Source organism: Oncorhynchus gorbuscha, linkage group LG06 (assembly GCF_021184085.1).
Source record: "Oncorhynchus gorbuscha isolate QuinsamMale2020 ecotype Even-year linkage group LG06, OgorEven_v1.0, whole genome shotgun sequence".
NCBI lineage: Eukaryota > Metazoa > Chordata > Actinopteri > Salmoniformes > Salmonidae > Oncorhynchus > Oncorhynchus gorbuscha.
The window spans coordinates 38,215,934-38,240,954 of record NC_060178.1 but is presented as its reverse complement, the minus strand read 5'-3'; the positions used below and the strand labels follow the sequence as shown (position 1 = coordinate 38,240,954).

Below are 25,021 nucleotides of genomic sequence, written 5' to 3'. Positions count from 1 at the left end.
TAGTGATGTGAACACTCCACTACAGCCCCTTCGATGTGAATGGGGGCGTGTTCAGCCCTCCATTTCTTGTAGTCCACGAAAAGCTTATTTGTCTTGCCCATATTGAGGGAGTGGTCTGCCAGGTTTCTGACCTCCTTGCGATAGGCTGTGTCATTAGGCTTAGTGATCAGGCCTATCACCTTCGTGTTGTCGGCAAGCTTAATTGCGGTGTTGGAGTAATGCACGGCCACGCAGTTTGGGTGAACAGGGACTACACAAGGGGAATCAACACGCACCCCTGAAGGGCCTCCCTCACCAACCAGGGGCGGCCCGTCAGGAAGTCCAGGATACAGTTGCAGAATGAGATGTTCAGTCCCAGATTCCTTTGCTTAGCGATGAGCTTGGAGGGCACTATGTTGTTGAATGCTGAGCTGTAATCAATGAACAGCATTCTCACGTATGTGTTGATTTTGTCCAGGTGGGAATGGGCAATGTGGAGTGCAATAGAGATTGTGTCATCTGTTGATCTGTTGGGGCGGTATGCGAATTTCAGTGGGTCCAGGGTTTCTGGGATGATGATGTTGATGTGAGCCATGACTAGCCTTATAAAGCATTTCATGGCTACAGAAGTAAATGCTATGGGGAAATAGTCATTTAGACAGGTTACCTTGGCATTCTAAAGGCACAGGGACTATGGTGATTTGCTTAAAAAATGTAGGTAAACTACATGACCAAAAGTATGTGGACAACTGCCCATAGAACATCTCATTCCAAAGTCATGGGCATTAATATGGAGCTGGTACCCCCCCCCCTTTTGCAGTTATAACAGCCTCCACTCCTTTGGGAAGACTTTCCACTAGATGTTGGAATATTGCTGCAGGGACTCACTTCCATTCAGCCACAAGAGCATTAGTGAGGTCGGGCACTGATTTTGGGGTGATGAGGCCTAGCTCGCAGTTGGCATTCCAATTAATTCCAAAGGTGTTCAATGGGGTTGACGTCAGGGCTTTGTGCAAGCCAGTCAAGTTCTTCTACTACGATCTCGACAAACCATTTCTGTATGGACCTCTTTTTGTGCACAGGCGCATTGTCTTGCTGAAACAGGAAAGGGCCTTCCCCAAACTGTTGCCACAAAGTTGGAAGCACAAAACCGTCTAGAATGTCATTGTATGCTGTAGCGTTAAGATTTCCCTCCACCAAACCCAGCTTCGTCCGTCCAACTGCCAGATGGTAGAGCGTGATTCATCACTCCAGAGAACGCATTTCCACAACTCCAGAGTCCAATTGGCAGCTAGCTTTATAACCACTCAAGCTGACGCTTGGCATTGCACATGGTGATCTTAGGCTTGTGTGCGGCTGCTCGGCCATGGAAACCCATTTTATTCAGCTCCCGATGAACAGTTATTGTGCTGCCTTTGCTTCCAGAAGAAGTTTGGAACTTGGTAGTGAGTGTTGCAACCGAGGACTGACAAGTTTTAAGCACTTACATGCTTCAGCACTCTGCGGTCCTGTTCTGTCAGCTTATATGGACTACCACTTCACAGCTGAGCCGTTGTTGCTCCTAGACATTTCCACTTGACAAGAACAGCACTTACAGTTGACTGGGGCAGCTCGAGCAAGGCAGACATTTGATGAACTGACTTGTTGGAAAGGTGGCATCCTATAACGGTGACATTTTTAAAAATTAACTGAGCTCTTCAGTAATGCCATTCTACTGCAAATGTTTGTCTATGGTGGTTGCATGGCCGTGTGCTTGGTTTTATAGACTTGTCAGCAACAAGTGTGGCTGAAAGAGCCGAATCCACTAATTCAAAGGGATGTTCACATACACTATATATACAAAAAAAAGCTGGTCAGCGCATACTCCGAGTACGTGTCCTGGTAATCCATCTGGCCCTGTGGCCTTGTGAATGTTAACCTGTTTAAAGGTCTCACTCACAACGGTTACGGGGAGCATGATCATACAATTGTCCTGAACAGCTGGGGCTCTCACACATGCTTCAGTGTTGTTTGCCTCGAAGCGAGCATAGAAGGCATTTAACTCATCTGGAAGCCTCCCATCACTGGGCAGCTCTCAGATGGGTTTCCCTGTGATAGTTTGCAAGCCCTGCTATATCCGACGAGCATCAGAGCCGGTGTAGAAGGATTCGATCTTAGTCCTGAATTGATGTTTTGCCTGTTTGATGGATTGTCCAAAGGCGTAGCGGGATTTCTTATTAGCGTCCGGGAATTAATAGTTGCGGAGTTGTGTGTGTGTGTTTGTGTGCTGAAGGTGATTGCATGTCAGCCATGGAGGGACCAGAGCAGCCACTCTGGGCTCTGACATCCCTCAGTAAAGAGTGATATATGACCAGGCAGAGTGCTGTGTACTTAACCAGCAGATCAGATGGCCCCCGTAGACACAGGGACTTGTGTTTGTCTGTGTCCTTAGTGTCTGTCTGTGTCCCTATTCCCTATAGTGCACTACTTTTTTTAGGGCTATGGTCTAAAGTTGTGCACTATTAAGGGAATAGGGTGCCATTTGGGACACAGTCACTGTGGTGCTTGTGGTAGTGTCTCCTCTTTAGAACTCAGCACCCACAGGCTCCTATGCACTTGACTTTCTTTACACATCCTACTCCACATCTCGCCTCTCATGTGGTGGTGGGAATTGGGAAGTAAAATTATGAATATAAGAGAGTAACCACGAGACTCTTGGGTATTAAATAATGACAGAAAGGTTTGTGTAAACTTCCACTGGGGAGAAGTAAACTATCAAAGCTAAACAGACAGGATGTTGGTGGGCAGGGGAGACAGGGACACACGCTTAGCAGGGAATGCTAACACATAATCACCGGCTGGCTGTAAGGTTCATAGCTTTGGACTTTGAGTGGGCAGATGGATGGGTGGATGTTACTGGTATGTTCCAATAACTAAGGGTTCAGAGAACATAGCAACACAGTCAGTGACCTGTATGACTCATCATCAAAGGGATCCCCCGCAACGTTGTCTTTTTGTCTCTTTCAGATCAACCTAACTCTTTCATAAGGTGACCCTTTTGTAACGGCGTTCGTCTGTTGAAAGAAGAGAGTCGGACCGAAATGCAGCGTGTAGGTTACTCATGACTTTAATGAAAGAAAATACGAGGTACATGAAATAACTGAAACTAAATACAAAAACAACAGAACGGAACGTGAAACTATTTACAGCCTATCTGGTGACTACAACACAGAGTTAGGTACAAACACCCACGAAATACAAAGCGAACTCAGGCTACCTAAATACGGTTCCCAATCAGAGACAACGATAAGCACCTGACTCTAATTGAGAATCGCCTCAGGCAGCCAAGCCTATACCACACCCCTAATCAGGCGCGATCCCAAATAATACAAACCCCAATACGAAACACAACATATAAACCCATGTCACACCCTGGCCTACCCAAACATATAACAAAAACACAAAATACAATGACCAAGGCGTGACACCTTTCACAACTTTACCCTTTCACAACCTAACCCTTTACAAACTAACCCTTTACAAACTAACTCTTTCAGAACCTAACCCTTTACAAACTAACTCTTTCAGAACCTGACCCTTTACAAACTAACCCTTTCACAACCTAACCCTGTCAACACACTTAGAAATAAAGGTACTATCTAGAACTTAAATGTGTACTTCTGCTGTCCCCGTAGGAGAACCATTTAAAGAACCATTTTTGGTTTCAGGTAGGACCCTTTCCACAAAAGGGTTCTCCTATGGGGACCACCAAAGATGCCTTTTGGAACCCTTCTGCACTGAGGGATTCTAAAGTGAAAAAGAGTAGCACTAACTGGCGGTGGACTCCAATAGAGGTGCTGCTTTAACATGTTGGTACAACTGTCCTCTGGTAGAAGGCAGATAATGACAAGTAGGAGACAGATGTACAGAACACACTTTATTCCACATTCAAGACAGACAGGCACACATACACACACAGATAGAAATTGGACTGATGGTAGTAGTGAAAGGGATAGTGGTTGTCTAGGAAAAGACAAGAGAGAAAGAATCAGACAATGTACAACTGTGATAGCTACAAAGGCAGTAATAACAATGTAATTGTAATGCTACCGTAGTAATAGCAGTGCTAATAACTGCATCATTGTAAAGTGGCAAGCAATATATTGGCTAATAGCACACAATGAACAGAACAGGCTACAGGATGTACAAAGGAATAGCAGTAGCATGAGCAGTACTAGTACGTCAGCAATATTGGCTACACAGAGAGGCTAGTAAGACCCAGATAATGTAGCACACAATATGACAATATACATGTAGCACACTAGGTTAGGCAATAACAGGCTAGTAGTACAGGACAGTATATACAGAGGCAGGATAGCATGCTAGGCTGATAGACCACAGGCTCTTGGACATGGCAGACAACGTAAAAGCTATACAGTTAGCTATACAGTTAGTTAAAAGTTATACAGTTAATGATGGTGACAGGTGCGCGTAATTATAGGAAGCCTGGCACCAGAGAGGAGGAGCGGGAGCAGGCGTAACACAATTGTCAGGACCCGGTTACGAACCCGGGTCTCCGGAGTGAGAAACAGTCACTTAACCAACTGAGCCACGAATAGTCGGCAGAACCCAGAAGATGAGGCAGACACAGCAGTACTTGAGATGGTGCATTTAATGAAGTAAAAAGTGAAGTTCTTCAGGAAAACATGTAACTCCACAACCTCAAAAGGAATTCCACAAGAACAAAGGTAATCCTCCAAGACAAAAAAGGTAAATCCACAAGGTGGAAGGTATAGCACAAAAAGCCTCAAAAGATACTCAAAAACAAACAAACAAGAACAAAAAAACAGAATTCCACAAGAGAGTCCACCGGGATCAACAAGAGTTCACAGAGTACTAGGGCTGGGTGCTAACATTCAAACACAGAGCAAAGAACTGAGGAAAACAAAGGGTTTAAATACAATCAGGGGAAACGAGGCACAGGTGCAAATAATAATGGGGATCAAGGGAAAACAAAAGGTCAAAAGGCACAATGGGGGCATCTAGTGTCCAAAAACCGGAACAACCCTGGCCAAATCCTGACAGAATCCCCCCCCCTAGGAACGGCTCCTGACGTTCCTACCAGCTCTCTCAGGGTGGAGGGCCCTGAACTGACGAATGAGGTCAGGGTCCAGTATGTCTTTGGCAGGAACCCAGGAGCGCTCCTCGGGACCGTAGCCTTCCCAGTCCACCAGATACTGCCAGGACCGCTGCACCCGGCGGGAATCCAGTATCCGATGGACGGTATAAGCCGGCTGGCCTCCAATGACACGAGGCGGAGGGGGAGGTCTGTCTGCCGGGACAAGGGGAGAAAAAACAACAGGTTTTAATAAGGAAATGTGAAACGTGGGATTAATTTTAAGGGATCTGGGTACGTGTAGGCGATAAGAAACTGGGTTAACTCTCCTGGCAACCTTAAAGGGACCGATGTATTTTTGGGACAGCTTGCGAGACTCCACCCGTAGTGGTAAGTCTCTTGTGGAGAGCCAGACTCTCTGGCCGGGGCGCAGGGTAGGCCCGGGACGGCGACGTCTGTTGGCTTGTTGTTGGTACCTCTGTGAGGAACGCATAAGATTAAGACGGGTCTTCCTCCACATAAGCCGACAGCGTCTGATGAACTTCAAGGCTGAAGGCACTCTGACTTCTTCCTCCTGGTCCGGGAACAATGGAGGGGCATAGCCAAACTGACACTCGTGTGGGGACATACCAGTGGAGGAGGAGCACAAGGTGTTGTGCGCGTATTCGGCCCAAATAATGAAGGACGACCATGTGGACGGGTTGTTACGAGTCATACATCGGAGGGTGGTTTCCAGCTCTTGATTCATCCTCTCAGTTTGGCCGTTGGACTCCGGATGGTACCCTGAAGATAGACTGGCAGAAGCCCCCATGAGTTGGCAGAAGGCCTTCCAAAACCTAGAGGCGAACTGGGGACCTCTGTCAGAAACCATATCTTGAGGAATGCCGAAGACTCGGAACACATGATTAATTACCAACTCAGCCGTTTCCTTGGTAGAAGGTAACTTAGTCAGAGGGACGAACCTGGCCGCCTTAGAAAACCTGTCAATAATGACTAGGATAGTAGTATTGCCATGCGATGGAGGAAGGTCAGTAATAAAGTCCAACGAGATATGGGACCAGGGTCTGTGGGGAACAGGTAAAGGGTGAAGGAGTCCTTGCGGGCGGAGGTGAGAAGATTTGCCCTGGCAGCACACAGGGCAGGCATTGACGAAAGTGGCAACGTCTTCTCTTATGGTAGGCCACCAGAACTTACGCTGGATGAAGTCCAAGGTGCGACCTACGCCCGGGTGACAGGTGAGGCGAGAGGAGTGCCCCCACAGAAGGACCTGAGTCCTCACTGCCTTGGGGACAAACAACCGATTGGCAGGACCTCCTTTCGGGTCCGGTTCAATAGCTTGAGCTCGTCTCACGGTATCCTCAACATGCCACGAGATCGGAGCCACGATCTTAGCAGCAGGAAGGACAGGCATGTCCGTGTCATCTCGAATGGCAGGAGCGTAGACTCGGGACAGGGCATCCGGTTTGAGGTTCTTCGACCCGGGCCGATAGGTGAGGATAAACTGGAATCGATTGAAGAAAAGAGACCATCTAGCTTGTCTAGAGTTCAACCGCTTCGCCTGCTGGATATACTCCAGATTTTTGTGGTCCGTAAGCACTTGAAACGGGTGAGAAGCCCCCTTCGAGCCAGTGTCTCCATTCCTTCAATGCCATCTTAACCGCTAGGAGTTCACGATCCCCCACATCGTAGTTCCTCTCAGCCGGGGTAAGCCGGTGTGAGAAGAAAGCGCACGGATGAAGCTTCTTGTCTTCACCCCTCTGAGACAGGACAGCTCCAACACCAACCTCTGAGGCGTCTACCTCCACCACAAACGGTTCATCCGTAGTCGGTAGTATCAGGATGGGAGCAGAGAGGACGCGCTGCTTGAGTCTTTGGAAGGCCGTCTCAGCTTCTCTTCCCCACAAAAACCTTGCATTGCCACCCTTGGTTAAAGCTGAGAGATGGGCTGCCACCAAGCTGAAGTTCTTGATGAACTTGCGGTAAAAGTTAGTGAAGCCCAGGAAACGCTGAACTTCCTTAACGGATTTGGGGGTGGGCCAATTCGCTACCGCCCCTACCTTCCTGGGGTCCATTTGGACTCGACCGGGTTCCACTACAAATCCCAAGAATTGTACTCGGGATGAATGGAATTCACATTTTTCCGGCTTAACGTACAGATGGCTGTCTAGGAGGCGTTTGAGTACTTGTCTGACATGCTTAGTGTGTTCTTGAAGAGAGCTCGAAAAGATGAGGATGTCATCCAAGTAAACAAACACAAATATGTTAAGCATATCCCTAAGCACATAATTTATGAGCGCTTGGAACACCGCTGGGGCTTTGGTCAGGCCGAAGGGCATCACCAAGTATTCATAGTGACCAGTAGGCGTGTTGAAAGCGGTCTTCCACTCGTCACCAGGTCTGATCCACACAAGATGGTATGCGTTCCGCAGGTCAAGCTTAGTGAAAACAACTGCTTCCTGGAGCAGCTCGAAGGCTCTGGCCATAAGGGGTAGCGGGTAACGGTTACGGACGGTTATGGCATTGAGTCCCCGATAGTCGATGCAAGGACGTAATCCACCGTCTTTCTTGGCCACAAAGAAAAACCCTGCTCCCGCCGGGGAGGTGTATGGACGCATGAGGCCTGCTTCCAGAGCGTCCTTGATGTAGGTATCCATAGCAGCTCGTTCGGGTGGAGATAGGGAAAAGATCCAACCCCTGGGGGGGCAAGTGCCCGGAAACAGTTCGATGGGGCAATCATAAGGTCTATGGGGTGGTAGCATGGTGGCCCTCTGTTTGCCCTCTGTTGTATACCAGTTTGAGGTCATGGTAACACTCGGGAACTCGGGTCAGGTCGATGGATTCTAAAGACTCGGGAGTAGAACTCGGGGAATTCAGGAAAATACAAGTAGCTTGGCACGTAGGACCCCACTGCTTGATAGTGCCCACAGACCAGTCGATGTGAGGGTTATGGCTGTGAAGCCAGGGGTATCCGAGGACGAGAGGGAACTCGGAACAGGAGATCAAATGAAAGTTCATCAATTCCTGGTGTTGTGAAACTGAAAGTCGCAAGGAGGTAGTGACATGAGTGACAAGTCCAGATCCCAAAGGGCTTCCATCCAATGTAGTAACCCTCATGGGGTCACTTAGAGGTTCAGAGGGAACGCCATTCTCCTTCGCCCAGACACCATCCATGAAGTTACCTGCGGCTCCAGAGTCTACCAAGGCTTGAAGGTGAAGCTTGTGGTTGTCCCAGGAAAGGGTGACTGGAATGAGCAGACGGGAGTTGGACGGATGGGAGGAGGTTATGTTTCCCGTTACAGTTCCCCCCGGTCTGTACGGGACAGAGCGTTTCCCTGGAGCCCGGGACACGTGGAACGGAAATGGCCCGGTTTGCCGCAATATAGACAGCGTCACTCCCTCATCCGGCGGTCTCTCTCAGCCTGGGAGATGCGTCCAATCTGCATGGGTTCCGGTGGAGCCAGCGAGGATAAAGGTGGGGACTCGGAGCTGGGACTGATAGGGGCTAGAGGTCTACGGTTGAGTTCTCTCTCTCTCAGACGCTGGTCAATGCGTGAGGCCAACTTGATCAGGGACTCGAGATTGTCCGATGGTTCCTGAGTGGCCAGTTCATCTTGGATAGTGTCGGAAAGGCCTTTCAGAAAGCACACCGTGAGCGCCTCGTTGTTCCAGCCACTCGCTGCTGCCACCGTGCGGAACTGGATGGCATAGTCCGTCACGCTGCGCCGACCTTGGTGGAGAGTCAGGAGCTGTTTGGCTGAGTCAGAACCTGCTTGGGCCTTGAAACACTCGTTTGAATTCCTCAGCAAAGGCAGAGTAGCTGGCACAGCAGGAACTATGGGCATCCCACACAGCAGTATCCCAGGCCAGGGCTTTTTCCGACAGCAGGGTGATGATATATGCGATCTTAGACCGGTCGGTGGGGAACGACGAGGGTTGCAGCTCGAAGCAGAGAGAACATTGGGTGAGAAACCCTTTACAAGCACTTGGATCACCTGAGAACCGTTGTGGAGGTGGAAGACGAGGTTCAGCGGGTTAACTGCCATGGGTACGTGAATCTGAGGTACTGGGACGGGAACTGTTGCCGGGGTAAGTCGATCAGATATCTGCTTTATGGAAGTCAGCATCTCCGACAGAAGATGAGAATGTCTAGCCATTAAGGCCTCTTGCTGAACCAGGGCGGCTTCGTGGCGTTGGACAGTCTCCTGGTGGTGGGACAGCATGCCAACAAGGTCCTGGGAACTGGCTGCCTCTGGGTTCATATTGGCTCTGTGTTTCTGTCAGGACCCGGTTACGAACCCGGTTCTCCAGAGTGAGAAACAGTCACTTAACCAAATGAGCCACGAATAGTCGGCAGAACCCAGAAGATGAGGCAGACACAGCAGTACTTGAGATGGTGTATTTAATGAAGTAAAAAGTGAAGTTCTTCAGGAAAACATGTAACTCCACAACCTCAAAAGGAATTCCACAAGAACAAAGGTAAAGGTAAGACAAAAAAGGTAAATCCACAAGGTGGAAGGTATAGCACAAAAAGTCTCAAAAAACAAACAAACTGTCATGCAGGTGAAAGAGGACCCAAAAGCGACTTAACAGAAACAGAGTTTATTTAAGTCCAAACAGGGAAAACAGAAATCCTCTAGTCTGTAAATAACTGGAGAAGCGGCCACAGACTTCCAGTAGACAGAGACAAACATCTGATGAAGGCAAAAACACGACAGGACAGGGCGATCACAATCACAAAAAACAGTTGACACGCAATCACAGCATGGTGAATACTAAACAAGGAACCGACGGGACAGGAACGGAACACAAAGGAATAAATAGGGACTCTAATCAGGAAAGGATCGGGAACAGGTGTGGGAAGACTAAATGATGATTAGGGGAATAGGAACAGCTGGGAGCAGGAACGGAACGATAGAGAGAAGAGAGAGCGAGAGAGTGAGAGGGGAGGGGGAGAGAGAGGGATAGAAAGAGGGAAAGAACCCAATAAGACCAGCAGAGGGAAACGAACAGAATGGGGAGCACAACAAGACATGATAATAAATGACAAAATGACAGAACAAAGAGAACAAAAACAGAATCAATCAACAAGAGTTGACAGAGTACTAGGGCTGGGTGCTAACATACAAACACAGAGCAAAGAACTGAGGAAAACAAAGGGTTTAAATACAATCAGGGGAAACGAGGCACAGGTGCAAATAATAATGGGGATCAAGGGAAAACAAAAGGTCAAAATGCACAATGGGGGCATCTAGTGACCAAAAACCGGAACAACCCTGGCCAAATCCTGACAACAATGACACAAACCGAACAACTAAAAAGCACCCTAAGGAAAATAAAAGATAAAAAGATGTGTCCACAGTCCACATATGTCCAGAGTTTCGGTCTCCCTCAGGTTCTCTAGCAGGCTATTCCAGAAGCATAATAACTAAAGGCTGCCTCTCCATGCCTCTTGGACCTAGGCTTTGGGATAGTAAAAAGGCCAGTGACAGAGGACCTGAGGGACCTACTGGTTTCATAACTTAAAAGCATGTCTGACAAGTACTGGGGTGCAAAACCATGGATTGTTTTAAAAAACAACAGAAGAATCTTAAAATGTATTAAAAAACTCACAGGCAGCCGGTATTCATAGAGGAAGTGCATAGAGGATGTTGTTCCCACTGTGACGAATCCAAATAAAATAATATAAATTATTGGCAGCATTCGGACAAAACTAAAAGTGTAAACCACTGCAATTAACCACGGCAAGGTGACTGGGAACATGGACGAGTACAAACAGTCCAGCTATGCTCTCCGTAAGGCAATAGAACAGTCATAATTCAATGGCTCAGACACGAGATGTATATGGCAGGGAGTCCAGACAATCACGGATTATAAATGGAAAACCAGCCACGTCGCTGACACCGACTCCTTGCTCCAGGACAAGCTAAACATCTTCTTCACCCGCTTCAAGGACAACAAATTGTCCCCGGAACGGGCCAACACCGTTCATGAGGAATGTGAGCTCTCGTTCTACGTGGCTGACATGAGTAAGACATTTAACCTCATAGTCCGCCCCATCCCGCATGCGGTCGCGTTACTACAGCCTCAAGCTCATTACCATAACGCAACGTTAGCGATTTCTAAAAATCGCAAATGAAATGAAATAAATATGCCTGCTCTCAAGCTTATCCTTTTCTTAACAATCCTGTCGTCTCAGATTTTCAAAATATGCTTTAGAACCAGAGAAAATCAATAATTTGTGTAAGTGTGGTGATAGCTAGCTTAGCATTTAGCGTTAGCATTTAGCACGCAACATATTCACAAAAACCAGCAAAGGGATCAAATAAAATAATTTACCTTTGAAGAACTTCAGATGTTTCAATGAGGAGACTCTCAGTTACATAGCAGATGTCCAGTTTTTCCTAAAAGATTCTTGTGTAGGACACATCGTTCCGTTTTGTTACTATGCATTTGGCTACCGAAACTAACCGAAAATTCAGTCACCTACACGTCAAACTTTTTTCCGAATTAACTCCATAATATCGACTGAAACATGGAAAACGTTGTTTGAATCAATCCTCAAGGTGTTTTGTCATATATCTCTTCATTGAAATGGCAGTCCTAGAAGCCTTCTTTGTTCTCTGATTCGGATGGAAAAATACTGGTAGCTGACTTTTGCGCACCAATTTCCACGCAGACACCGTGCGGGACACTTGGCAATTGTAGTCTCTTATTGTCAATCTTCCAATGATATGCCTACAAATACGTCACAATGCTGCAGACACCTTGGGGAAACGCTAGAAAGTGTCCGTTCATTCCTGTCGCATTCACAGCCATATAAGGCGATCATGGAAAACGTACCTTCAGAAATCCTGTTCATTTCCTGGTCGCTCAAACATCTTGGTTTTGCCTGAAGCTTTTGTTATAAGGCACTCACAGTGAAAATCTTTGCAGTTCTGGAAACGTAAGAGTGTCTTCTTTCCAAAACTATCAATTCCAAGCATAGTCGAGCATCTTTTCGTGACAAAATATTGCGCTTAAAATGGGCACGTCTTTTTATCCAAAAATAAAATAATGCCCCTAGTGGACTAACAGGTTAAGTGTGTTAACCCTCGCAGGGCTGCCAGCCCAGACGGCATCCATAGCCGTATCCTCAGAGCATGTGCAGAGTGTATAACGACATATTGAAGCTCTCCCTATCAGTCTGTTGTCCCCAATTGCTTCAAGATGTCCACCATTGTTCATGTACCCAAGAAAGTGAAGGTAACTGAAGTGAATTACTATCGCCCAGTAGTACTCACATCTGTCATTATGAAGTGCTTTGAGAGGGTAGTTAAAGATCATTTCACCTCCACCTTACCGGACACACTAGACCCACAACAATTTGCATACCACACCAACAGATCCACAGATGACGCAATCGCCATGGCACTGCCCTATCACATCTGGAAAAGAGAAATATATATGTAAGATTGGTGTTAATTGACTACAGCTCAGCCTTCAACACCACAGTGCCCTCCAAGCTGATCACGAAGCTCAGGACCCTAGGTCTCGACCCCACCCCTGTGCCACTGGGTCCTGGACTTCCTGACGGGCCGACCCCAGGTGGGGAAGGTAGGCAACAACATCTCCACTACGTTGATCCTCAACATGGGGACCCCACAAAGGTGCGTGATCAGCCCTGTCCTGTACTCCCTGTTCATCCATGACTGCGTGGCAATGCACGCTTCCAACTCAATCATCAAGTTTGCAGACGACACATCAATGGTAGTCCTGATTACCAGCAATGACGACACCGTCTACAGAGAGGAGGTGAGGGCCCTAGTGGAGTGGTACCAGGAAAACAATCTCTCTCTCAACGTCAACAAAATGAAGGAGCTGACCGTGGAATTCAGGAGGCAGCAGAGGGAGCACGCTCCCATCCACATCAGTTAAAGTTAAAAGCTTCAAGTTCCTTGCCGTGTACATCACTGACAACCTGAAATGGTCCATCCCTGTTCAACCTCACTCTTTAATCTCAGGAGGCTGAAGAAATTTGACTTGACCCCTTCTACAGATGCACCACTGAATGCATCCTGTCGGACTGTATCAACACCTGGTACTGCAACTGCACCATCCACAACAGCAGGGCTCTCCAGAGGGTGGTGCGGTCAGCCCAACGAATCACTGGGGGCACACTGCCTGCCCTCCAGAACATCTACAGGCTGTGGCCCGAATCAGCTAGAGACCACTAGCTGGCCTGCGCCCAGTAGCCTGCCCTGAACGTTGGTCATTTTTACTAGCCGGCTACCACCCGGTACTTAACCCTGCACCTTAAGAGACTGCTGCCTTATGTGAATAATGTATTCATTGAGCACTGGTCACTATAATAATGTTTACATACTGTTTTACCCACTTCATATTGTCGTGTCTTTCCTATCATTAACTGAAGACTGATAGTTTTTATCAAAGATTCTCTGTAATAGTTACTACGCGATCAACTGATTAATAACATAACTAATTAACTAGGAAGTCGGGGCACCAAAGACAAATATTCAGATTACAAAGTTATAATTTCCTAAAATAACTTTTCAGATATTTTATCTGATCAATTAGTCTTCAAATTAATGAATTATTTACTTTACCTCACGTTAGTCCCATTCCAAACGTCGTAAAAGTGTTGGTTATCTGCACGAACCCAGTCTTCACTATGAGTCATCCATACATCAATTGTCTTTAAAAAATCTATTTATTACTAACTAAGTAATTCACAGAAATGCATAAACAAACAAACAAGGTAAATGTAATGATAGGAGAATGTGCCCGAGTGGGCTAAATCGGCAAGGCGGCTTTGTTAGACAAAGGGGGAAGTGGGGGTCGACTAAGAAGTCACTACAAAGTTATAATTATAACAATTGAAATGCTAATCCTTTGCACATGAACACTCACTCATTCGGGAACAATTGCAATCAATATATATATTTATGCTCAGTGTGTCGTCTTGATCGCTGGTGAAAAGTTAATTTATTTTGTAGAATTGTCCGTCTCTCTCCCTCTCTCTCACGGTTGTGGTTAGAGGGGATTGTATAGAATGGATGTTTCGGCAGTTGTTGTTCTTCGCGTTCAATGATACCTAATTCCTAGCTGCAGACTAGTAATTAATATCAAAGACTTGTTCTTATTCTGTCGGTATCGATAGTCTAAGAGTTTAACCACGTGGTATGGTTAAAAGATTCAACAATGGTCTACAACCTTTGTCCTCCCAATGGAGAAAAACATGGTCTGCAACCTTTAGCCATCTCGTAATTGAGGTATGCTCGGTCTGCTGATCATGTCTCAAAGTTGGGTTTTATTCGGAATGGCAGAAAAGGAGCTGTCCCAGGAGGCCATAAGCATTTTGCTACACCCACGATAACATCGGCAAAATATATGTACATGACCAATAACATTTTATTTGATTAGGAAGACGATGGAATTCCAACTCCAGCTGTCAGTAAAGGGAGAGTGTCGGCTACTGGATAGGCTAGGTAACTTTCAGGGAGGACATTATGAAAAGATTCTCATGTTCCAGTCCCTAGGGGCAAAGACAGAGAGATAATAGCAACATAATATTCAGTGCTGTCTAATTTGAGTATAATGAAGCATGTTTCTTTGTTTTCTGTCTTCAGGTATGTACATCAATGAAAACCTGTGTTCGCAGATGAAGAGAGGGGTACCAATGAATGTCCCAAGAGACAGATTTCCATACAGGATTTACCCCAGTGTTTTACCCAAAAGGCTCAGACTTTTCTGTTTCCATCTACGCAGGCCGGCACCCGTGTCTCACTGGGCCATGGCTCCAGCGGACCTGCTCTCCCTTGGGGCCAAAACCAGGTACTTTTCATCTTGCGTTTACAGAACAATGGCTAACTATGAACTTTAACACCTTCTCATAAAGCAACTGTGTATACCAGCATTATTTTGTGTGTACAACATTTGCTAACATACTGTAGATAGGCTACCTATATGCCATGAGTTACATGTGTAGGCCCACAGTACCTATATTAGCACGTTATACACATTGTATACGTTATATTACTCACAATGTATCAACCTATTACAACTGGAGCAGGTAAACCCTGCTGGAGGTCTGCATTGCTGGGCTAGCAATAACACACCGGATTCAACTTATCAACCCTAATGAGGTGATAATCAAGTGTGCTATTGCTGGGCTGAAACAGAAGTCTGCTCACTCAGTAGATCAGGAACCAGTGGAGCAAGATTTGCCACCGTTGGTATTGATTTCTTTTCTCTCACCTGAAATTATTCTTTAGTAATAATAGCCTACTTGTTACTACTCAATGATTTATTGTTGTTGATACCTAGATGTCTAATCTTTAAATATGAATTTATTTGTACATTTTGTAGTGATGAAGAGTTGATTCTTTGAAGAGAAGTGTTTAAAGCTGCAATATGTAACTTTTAAGGGCGACCCGGCCAACTTCACATAGAAATATGAGTTATAGAAGAGGTAGATGTATTCTATGTGCACAGTTTCTATGCTTCCCTTTCATAGGTTTTACATTTGAGTCTTTTACTTTCGGTTTTGTACACCAGCTTCAAACTTCAAGCTGAAAATACAATATTTTTGGATATTGAAAGGATATTTCACAGTGGTTTAGATGGTACAATTCTCTTCACTATATATAGTTTGTTTTGCCACCTTTAAACTTGTAAATATATTTTTTTACTATTATTCAAAATGAACTAGTGTCAATGTTGGTTAATAACATATCACAATCCTGCAATACAGAGGGGAAGGGGTTCTGTCTCTAATGTGTCTATTTCTGTGTTGTATTCACAAATGAACATTTCCTTTTTGTCTAGTTATAAGAGCTCCAATTTGTTTTATTTGATTGTCAATCTGTCTCAGTATATCTGAATCCCATTTAGCAGTTTATCATATGGCATGCATGGCCAATGCAGCCACAGGCCTGTAGCACTCAGAGAACAGCTAAACTCACACATTGTTTACTTGTTGAGCTATATGTTCTCAATTTAAAATGATACCAGTAGACAATGTATATGAGACAAACCATATAACAGATTTTGTACATTCCTTTGAAGTGCTGACATATGAAATTGTCTAGTGAAATTCAAACCTTGTAATTTAGGTGCAGTATGAAAAGAATAGGACAACAATTAGGCTACAGGAGATGAGCATTACAGGTAACATATTATGAGGTTCATTTAATTCATTTCAGCAATGTTACTTGCAAAAAGGTAAAAGTAGTTGTTTCCATAGCAGATAGACCAGGGGTAATTGAACTCTTACCCTACGAGGTCCGGAGCCTGCTGGTTTTCTGTTCTATTTTATAATGAAGTGCGTCCACCTGGTGTCCCAGGTCACCCTGTATAAGCTAGATACTCGGTCACAGCTAAACCTTTAGATCAATAATATGCTGTTTTTATTCAAATGTTGTTATAATCGTGAGAGAAATTAAACTAGCTAGTAGCTAACGGTAGCCAGCTAGTTATACCTTACAAGGTTAGCTGACTTTTCTCGAAACAAAACTCATTGTAGCTAGCTACATCTTGTCCCTCATGCTAGCCTGCACAGTCAAATTTCACTCCAGAAATGTACAAATGACATTTATATGACCAGCATTTGAGACCATTTATCCCCTCTTGCTGCAGCTTTAGCTCATCTTGAATAACAGTGAAATGCTGTGAAAACCAGCGTGCTGCAAATGTTCTAGAATGTTTTGTCACCAATGCTTGTTTGTTAAGAACATTTTGTCCACTTGTACATTTGCTCCTACAGCACTAAACTGGTGGGCACCTTTCGAGTTCCGCCAAGCAAGGCATTTCATTGGTTTGACGTGTTGTGAGGCGTCAGTGATTTACACTGGATTCACACTCATCTTTAGCTGATTTCTGCCATGAAACTTCCCCAGGCTTCCCGTACTAGGGAAGCCTGGTTTGCGATGAGGCAAACCTAACTCTGGCTTTCACAACCTAACTTAGGAGACTAACACCTCAGCTCACACAAGTTTGCGTCTGCGTCCTAAATGGCAGCCAATTCCCAATGGACCCTGGTCAAAAGTAGTACACTATATACAGTAGGCACTCTAGGGAATAGGGTGCCATTTGTTATGCAGGGTGAGTGAGTGCATGGAAAGCAGATCTGAGGCTTTCTAGATATAGCCAAACATACACCAGACACCTGTTCACTACACAGTAAAGTCTCTTGAAAGAACTCAGGTTTAATTGGAAATAGTTTACATTTACCGTGCCAATTATGGTTTAAATATTCAGGTACATTTTTTCTGTAAATCTCCCTCTTGTTTTACAAGATATTTATAAAAGCTTTTCTTAACGAAGCTATTTTGACCTTGGCACCAAACTAAGCCATCAGTTCTTCTCACTTTGATGCTGTGTGGAATGTGTGCATGTGTGTGTGTGAACATGTATTTGAGAGGTTAGTTGCTGGGTAAGGATGATACAACCATCATCCATAGTTAACTATCAGACTGACAACATACATTACACATGCCCCTCTTTCAGCTTCCATTATTTCAACAGGACTGCTAGAAATCTTAACAAACCTTCTGCTATACAGTAGGTCAGTGTGACCTCATGGTCAGATGAATGCATTGTATACAAAACAGTTTACATATTTATTTTCATGTTTCCATGATGTATGTAAGCGTGTGTGTGTGTTTGTGTGTGTGTGTCAAGGCCCCACTGTGACCCTTTAAGGGGTCGACAGAGAATACGTAGACGGGGCAAATGGCTGTTGTCAGTGTCAGGTCACTTGTACCTGTTTGATGGCCACCATCCTGATCTTCTCATAGTAGTGTAGGGGAGCGTGGGGGGTACTCATGTCATAACCAAATCCAGCCACGGCTACCTCATCACAGTTATGGAGGGCCATTGTTATGGCAACAGTCCCCAGTGTCGGAATATTCTGGAAAACACAGAAGAGAAGACAAATGTTCCCTGAAACAAGACAGTGAGTAAAGTTGACTACTGGAACTACTGGAAGTCAATAGCACATGGGGTAACAAAGAAGAAGTGTAAAAAGGTTACCAAACAGAAGTAATGGAACTATTTGAAAGACTTTAGTCACAGTTGAGTCAAGATTTGAAAAGATGGCGCCGACAGACATGGACATCCAGTTCCTAGCTCCTAGCCAACTTTGCAGTATTTCATTTTTTGGTGTTATTTCTTAAATTATTTGCTCAGAACATTTCTTGCATTATTACCTACAGCCAAAAATAACTTTTGGATATTAGATTTCTCGGTCACTCACCATAATTTCAACCATAAATTTGACTTTCCTGAATTGGCTCCTTTGTTTGTATCTCCCAAAAACATTTCCACTCATCACAGGGGCTGCTCCAAGACGCCCTCAAAGCAGAAGAGGAATACGGAGTGGGCTTTAATTTGCAAACCATCCACTGCCTCCAAGTATATTACTCACTAAGGTTTAGTCCATGGACAATAAAGTAGACAAGCTCAGGACGAGGATCTCCTTCCAGAGAGACATCAGGGACAGTAACATCATCTGTTTCACAGAATCATGGCTCTCTCCGGATATGCTGTCCCCATCCATACAGCCAGGTGGGTTCTCCGTAACATTCCTTGAACAGTAAGAAAGAACTTTCAGGGAAAAAGAAAATCGGAGGTGTAAGGTGCATGCTCAGCCCCCTCCTGTACTCTATTGTTTACCCATGACTGTGTGGCCAAGCATGTCTCCAACTCAAGCATCAAGTTTGCAGATGACAGCTGTAGTCCTTGATACCAACAACAACGAGACAGGATACAGGGAGAAGGGGAGGGCACTGGCGGACTTCAGGAGACAGCAGAGAGAGCACGTCCACATCCACAGGGCCGCAGCGGAGTGGGTGAAAAGCTTCAAGTTCCTCGGCGTGCACATCAGTGACAACCTGAAATGCTCCATCCATACAGAAAGTGTGGTGAATAAGGTGCAATAGCACCTCTTCAAGCTCAGGAGACTGAAGGAATTTGGCTTGGCCTCTAAGACCCTCACAAACTTCTAAAGATGTACCATTGAGAGGATCCTGTTGGGCTGTATCAATGCTGATACGGCAACTGCACCTTCTGAAACCTTTGGGCTCTCCAGAGGGTGGTGCGGTCAGCCCAACGCATCAACGGGGCACGCTGTCTGCCCTTAAGGTCATCTGCAGCACCTGGTGTCACAGGAAGGCCAATAAGATCATCAAAGACCTCAGCCAGCCGAGACACTAACTGTTCACCCCACTACCATCTAGACGGCAGACAATTCAGGTGCATCAAAGCTGGGACCAAGAGACTGAAAATCAGCTTCTATCTCCAGGTCATCAGAGTGTTAAATAGTCACCACGAACCGGCCTCCACCCAGTAACCTGTCCTGAACTTTGGTCATTGTTACTAGCCGGCCCTATGTACAGTTGAAGTCGGAAGTTTACCTACACTTAGGTTGGAGTCATTCAAACTTGTTTGTCTACCACTCCACAGATTTCTTGTTAATCAAGTTGGTTAGGACATCTACTGTACTTTGTGCATAACACAAGATATGCCTCCAACAATTATTTACAGCCAGATTATTTCACTTATAATTCACTGTATCACAATTCCATTTAGTCAGAAGTTCACATACACTAAGTTGACTGTGCCTTTAAACAGCTTGAAAATTCCAAAAATGATGTCATGGCTTTAGAAGCTTCTGATAGGCAAATTGACATAATTTGAGTCAATTGGAGGTGAACCTGTGGATGTATTTCAAGGCCTACCTTAAAACTCGACATCATGGGAAACATCAAAAGAAATATGCCAAAATCTCAGAAAAAAAATTGTAGACCTCCACAAGACCAAACGGCAAACGCCTGAAGGTACCACGTTCCTCTGCACAAACAATCTTAACAAACAATAGTAGGCAAGTATAAACACTGTCTCCTATGGGACCACGGTGCAAAAAGTGCAAATCATCCCAAAATAACAGCAAAGGACCTTGTGAAGATGCTGGAGGAAGGAGAAAAGTTTATATCCACAGATGAACGACATAACCTTTGGTGCAAAAGAAGTGCAAATCATCCCAAAATAACAGCAAAGGACCTTGTGAAGATGCTGGAGGAAACAGGTACAAAAGTTTATATATCCACAGTGAAACAAGTCCTATATCGACATAACCTGTATGGCATCATGAGGCAGGAAAATGATGTGGATATATTGAAGCAACATCTCAAGACATCAGTCAGGAAGTTAAAGCATGGTCGCAAATGGATCTTCCAAATGGACAATGACCCCAAGCATACTTCCAAAGTTGTGGCAAAATGGCTTAAGGACAACAAAGTCAAGGTATTGGAGTGGCCATCACAAAGCCCTTACCTCAATCCAATAGAACATTTTTGGGCAGAACTGGAAAAGCGTGTGCGAGCAAGGAGGCCAACAAACCTGACTCAGTTACACCAGCTCTGTCAGGAGGAATGTGTCACACCTTGGTCATTGTATCTTGTGTTTTTGTTATATGTTTGGGTAGGCCAGGGTGTGACATGGGTTTATATGTTGTATTTCGTATTGGGGTTTGTATTAATTAGGAGTGTGTATTAGTAGGGGTGTGTCTAGTTAGGCTTGGCTGCCTGAGGCGATTCCTAATTGGAGTCAGCTGATTCTAGTTGTCTCGGATTGGGAACCGTATTTAGGTAGCCTGAGTGCGCGTTGTATTTCGTGGGTGATTGTACCTGTCTTTGTGTTAGTCACCAGATTTGTATTAGTTTCACTCGTTTGTTGTTTTGTATTCTCAGTTATTTCATGTACAGCATTTTCTTCATTAAATGTCATGAGTAACCTACACGCTGCATTTCGGTCTGACTTTCTACAAACAACAGACGAAGTTCGTTACAGAATGGGCCAAAATTCACCCTACTTATTGTGGGAAGCTTGTGGAAGGCTACTCGAAACGTTTGACTCAAGTTAAACCATTTAAAGGCAATGTTACCAAATAATAATTGAGTGTATGTAAACTTCTGACCCACTGGGAACGTGATGAAATAAAAGCTGAAATAAATAATTATCTCCACTATTATTCTGACATTTCACATTCTTAAAATAAAGTGGTGACCCTAACTGACCTAAGTCAGGGAATTGTTACTAGGATTAAATATCATGAATTGTGAACAACTGAGAAGTTATTCCTTATCAAGGTGTATATAAACTTCTGACTTCAACTGTACATAGTCATTGAACACTGGTCACTTTAATAATGTTTATGTAACGCATGTCAACTAATGTTGAATACTTATTGTTACTAGTGAAATTCCAGTAACCAATCATATCATACTATATTGCTATGTTTAAGTTGACAGCTATTACAAATCAGCTGTCAGAAGCTGCATGACGAGCAGTTTATTTTGAGCCAATCAAAACTCAATATTCTCTTTGTCCTTCTAGTAACCTCACGTTATACACCATTCGGCACCAACATGCTGAAAAAAGAGCTAGAACATGAAGAGCTACCGCCATTCCATGGAAGAAAAACAAAGTTTAAAATCTTTAAAAAGAAGTTGTATAAAACTGAACTAAAAAGAGCAAACTGGATCGGGGCGGTAGGTAGCCCAGTGGTTAGAGCATTGGATTAGTAACTGAACGGTTGCAAGATCAAATCTCAGAGCTGACATGGTAAAAATCTGTTGTTCTGCGCCTGAACAAGGCAGTTAACCCACTGTTCCTAGGCCGTCATTGGAAAAAAATAATGTGTTCTTAACTGACTTGCCTAGTTAAATAAAGGTAAAATAAAACACATTAACACTCACTTATCTATACAAACGTGCTGTGAAGGGATTGAGGGAAAGATTGATGCCAGGATTTGGTGAGTTTTCAGAAGGAAAACGAGCTGCTAGCAATTAGGCTAGCTAAGCTATTGCTAGCATGTTGTGCACGTTCATACTGAACCAAGCAGACGCACAAGCCGTTAACATTTAGGATAGCTCAGCTATCGATCAATTGAAATAAAATTGAAATTGAAAACACTAGTGATCATTGAATCATACATACTATTTTAGTTTTCATACTGTCATAAAATGTGATGTGAACTAGTATCTAGTGTGATGTGAACTAGTATGTGAACTAGTATCTTAATCCATTTTCGTACACTTATGTCATAGATTACTTTATAAAAAATTACGTGTAGGTGTAAGCACTAGTACTTTTAATTTGCCTGGGCTAGTCTATTGTTCAGTCCACATGAGCCTGGTGCTGTCGTTGTAAAGAATTTTGACTAAGTTTATTTTCTTTTTCCTGTAAGAGAATGAAGCTAAGCACTGAAATAATGGTTTTTGAAAGGTACTCATGGTATATATATGTGGTGTGATCCTGTTTGTAAAACAGGTCAGTTTTTTTGAGTATTTAATCAGTTCCACCAAGGATGGCGAGCTGCCAGAATACAGGATATAAAATCAAATCAAAGTTTATTTGTCAGTGCAATGCTTACTTACAGTCTCTAACCAATAGTGTGAAGAAAATGTATGTGTGTGTGTGTGTAAGTAAGTAAGTAAGTAAAGAAATAAAACAATAAAAAGACATTTGAAAATAACAGTAGCAAGGCTATAGACAAACACCGGTTAGTCAGGCTTATTGAGGTAGTATGTACATGTAGTTATGGTTAAAGTGACTATGCATATATGATGAAGAGAGAGTAGCAGTACAGTAAAAAGAGAGGAGTTAGCAAGTGGTGGGACACAATGCAGATAGCCCGGTTAGCCAATGTGCAGGAGCACTGTTTGGTCGGGTCAATTGAGGTAGTATGTACATGAATGTATAGTTAAAGTGACTATGCCTTGCGGTCACAGGCCGAGATATTGCCGTACCAGGTCATGATGCAACCGGTCAGGATGCTCTCGATGGTGCAGCTGTAGGACCCATGCCAAATCATTTTAGATTCCCGAGGGGGAATAGGCTTTGTCATGCCCTCTTCACGACTGTCTTGGTGTGTTTGGATCATTCTAGTTTGTTGTTGATGTGGACACCAAGGAACTTGAAGCTCTCAACCTGCTCCACTACAGCCCCGTCGATGAGAATGGGGGCATGCTCGGTGCTCCTTTTCCTGTAGTCCACAATCATCTCCTTAGTCTTGGTTACGTTGAAGGATAGGTTTAGTCCCCGGTTGCTTAGCTTAGTGATGAGCTTTGAGGGTACTATGGTATTGAATGCTGAGCTGTAGACAATGAATAGCATTCTGACATAGGTGTTCCTTTTGTCCAGGTGGGAAAGGGCAGTGTGGAGTGCATAGAGATTGCATCATCTGTGGATCTGTTTGAGAGGAATGCAAATTGGAGTGGGTCTAGGGTTTCTGGGATAATGGTGTTGATGTGAGCCATTATGTCACGTTTGTCATAATGATTGGACAAGACGCAGCGTGCGTAGAATTCCACCATACCAGGCCAACATAGAAATAAAAATCACCGAGATGACCCACCCAAGTCACACCCCGACCTAACCAACATAGAGAATGAAAATCTTTCTATGGTCAGGGCGTGACACATTACCAGCCTTTCAAAGCACTTCATGGCTACGGATGTGAGTGCTACGGATCTGAAGTAATTTAGGCAGGTTGCCTTTGTGTTCTTGGGCACAGGGACTATGGTGGTCTGCTTGAAACATGTTGGTATTAAGACTCAATCAGGGTCTCACTCACATCGGTTACGGCGAGCGTGATCACACAGTCGTCCGGAACAGCTGATGCTCTCATGCATGCCTCAGTGTTGCTTGCCTCGAAGCGAGCATAGAAGTGATTTAGCTCGTCTGGTAGGCTCGTGTTACTGGGCAGCTCGCGGCTGTGATTCCCTTTGTAGTCTGTAATAGTTTGTAAGCCCTGCCACATCCGACGAGCATTGGAGCCGGTGTAATATGATTCAATCTTAGCCCTGTATTGATGCTTTGCCTGTTTGATGGTTCGTCGTAGGGCATAGTGGGATTTCTTGTAAGCTTCCGGGTTAGAGTCCCGCACCTTGAAAGCGGCAGCTCTACCCTTTAGCTCAGTGCGAATGTTGCCTGTAATCCATGGCTTCTGGTTGTGGTATGTACGTACAGTCACTGTGGGGTCGACGTCCTCGATGTACTTATTGATAAAGCCAGAGACTGATGTGGTGTATTCCTCAATGTCATCGGAAGAATCCCGAAACATGTTCCAGTCTCTGATAGCAAAACAATCCTGTAGTTTGGCATCTGCTTCATCTGACCACTTTTTGAATAGACCGGACATAAGAAGATTTGCATGCAAATATGTATTTTCCTTGGAGATCACTGATTTTGCACTGCCATACTACGGTGCGGTAGGATTTTTCTTGCAAGACATCATTGCATCATAAATTGCAGTGGGATTGTTATAAGCACATGCTACACTTAAACATCTTACAGTGTTTATTGATAGGCACAGTCACTCACATTTGATTCCATCTCATGGTCGTTTAAGTCAGTATTTGTGAATTGGTTTGTGTTTTTCTGTGCATTCATGTTATTGTATTGCTATTGAATTTTGAACATTGAAATCTGAGAGATCCTCAGATTAAGATAGAGTTGGGTGGACCCTCGTAAACTATAGGCAGGATATATGGCCGATATCTAAGTTTATTGTACTATTGATGTGTTTAATTCATATTGAGCTCATTGCACAAATATCAATATTTACTCAAGGTGATACATTTTTGTAAGTATTTTTTATTTACAAAACACAAGACGGCATCCTTTCCCTAAATTACTCAGTCGTGTGGTTTTCATTTCTCCCTACTGCTCCAGTAGCGGACCTAAATGGTCCAATATACAGTTTAAGCTTAAACATACAGTAGCCCATAGTGTTAAGCAATTGTTACATTTACATACTGATTTAACCACTTCATATGTATATATACTGTATTCTTGTCAGGGCGCATCCTATATTACTACTGCTGTACACATCTTTTCTATTCACATACTGTACACAATGTCTATACACACCATCATATAGACCAA

At 44.3% G+C, this 25,021-nt stretch overlaps 1 protein-coding gene across 3 annotated transcripts in view; it reads right to left on the bottom strand.

The window, feature by feature from the left end:
• LOC124037912 (CMP-N-acetylneuraminate-beta-1,4-galactoside alpha-2,3-sialyltransferase-like) overlaps positions 1-25,021 on the bottom strand; it is a 103,577-nt gene that overhangs the window by 5,562 nt on the left and 72,994 nt on the right. For 2 of the 3 annotated variants that reach the window (XM_046353158.1, XM_046353157.1), the window contains exon 10: positions 17,835-17,981. In XM_046353158.1, coding sequence (XP_046209114.1) covers positions 17,835-17,981 — 147 coding nt within the window. Of the gene's footprint in view, positions 1-9,907; positions 9,966-17,834; positions 17,982-25,021 lie in introns of those variants that run through there. The other variant, XM_046353159.1, reaches the window with a different exon arrangement.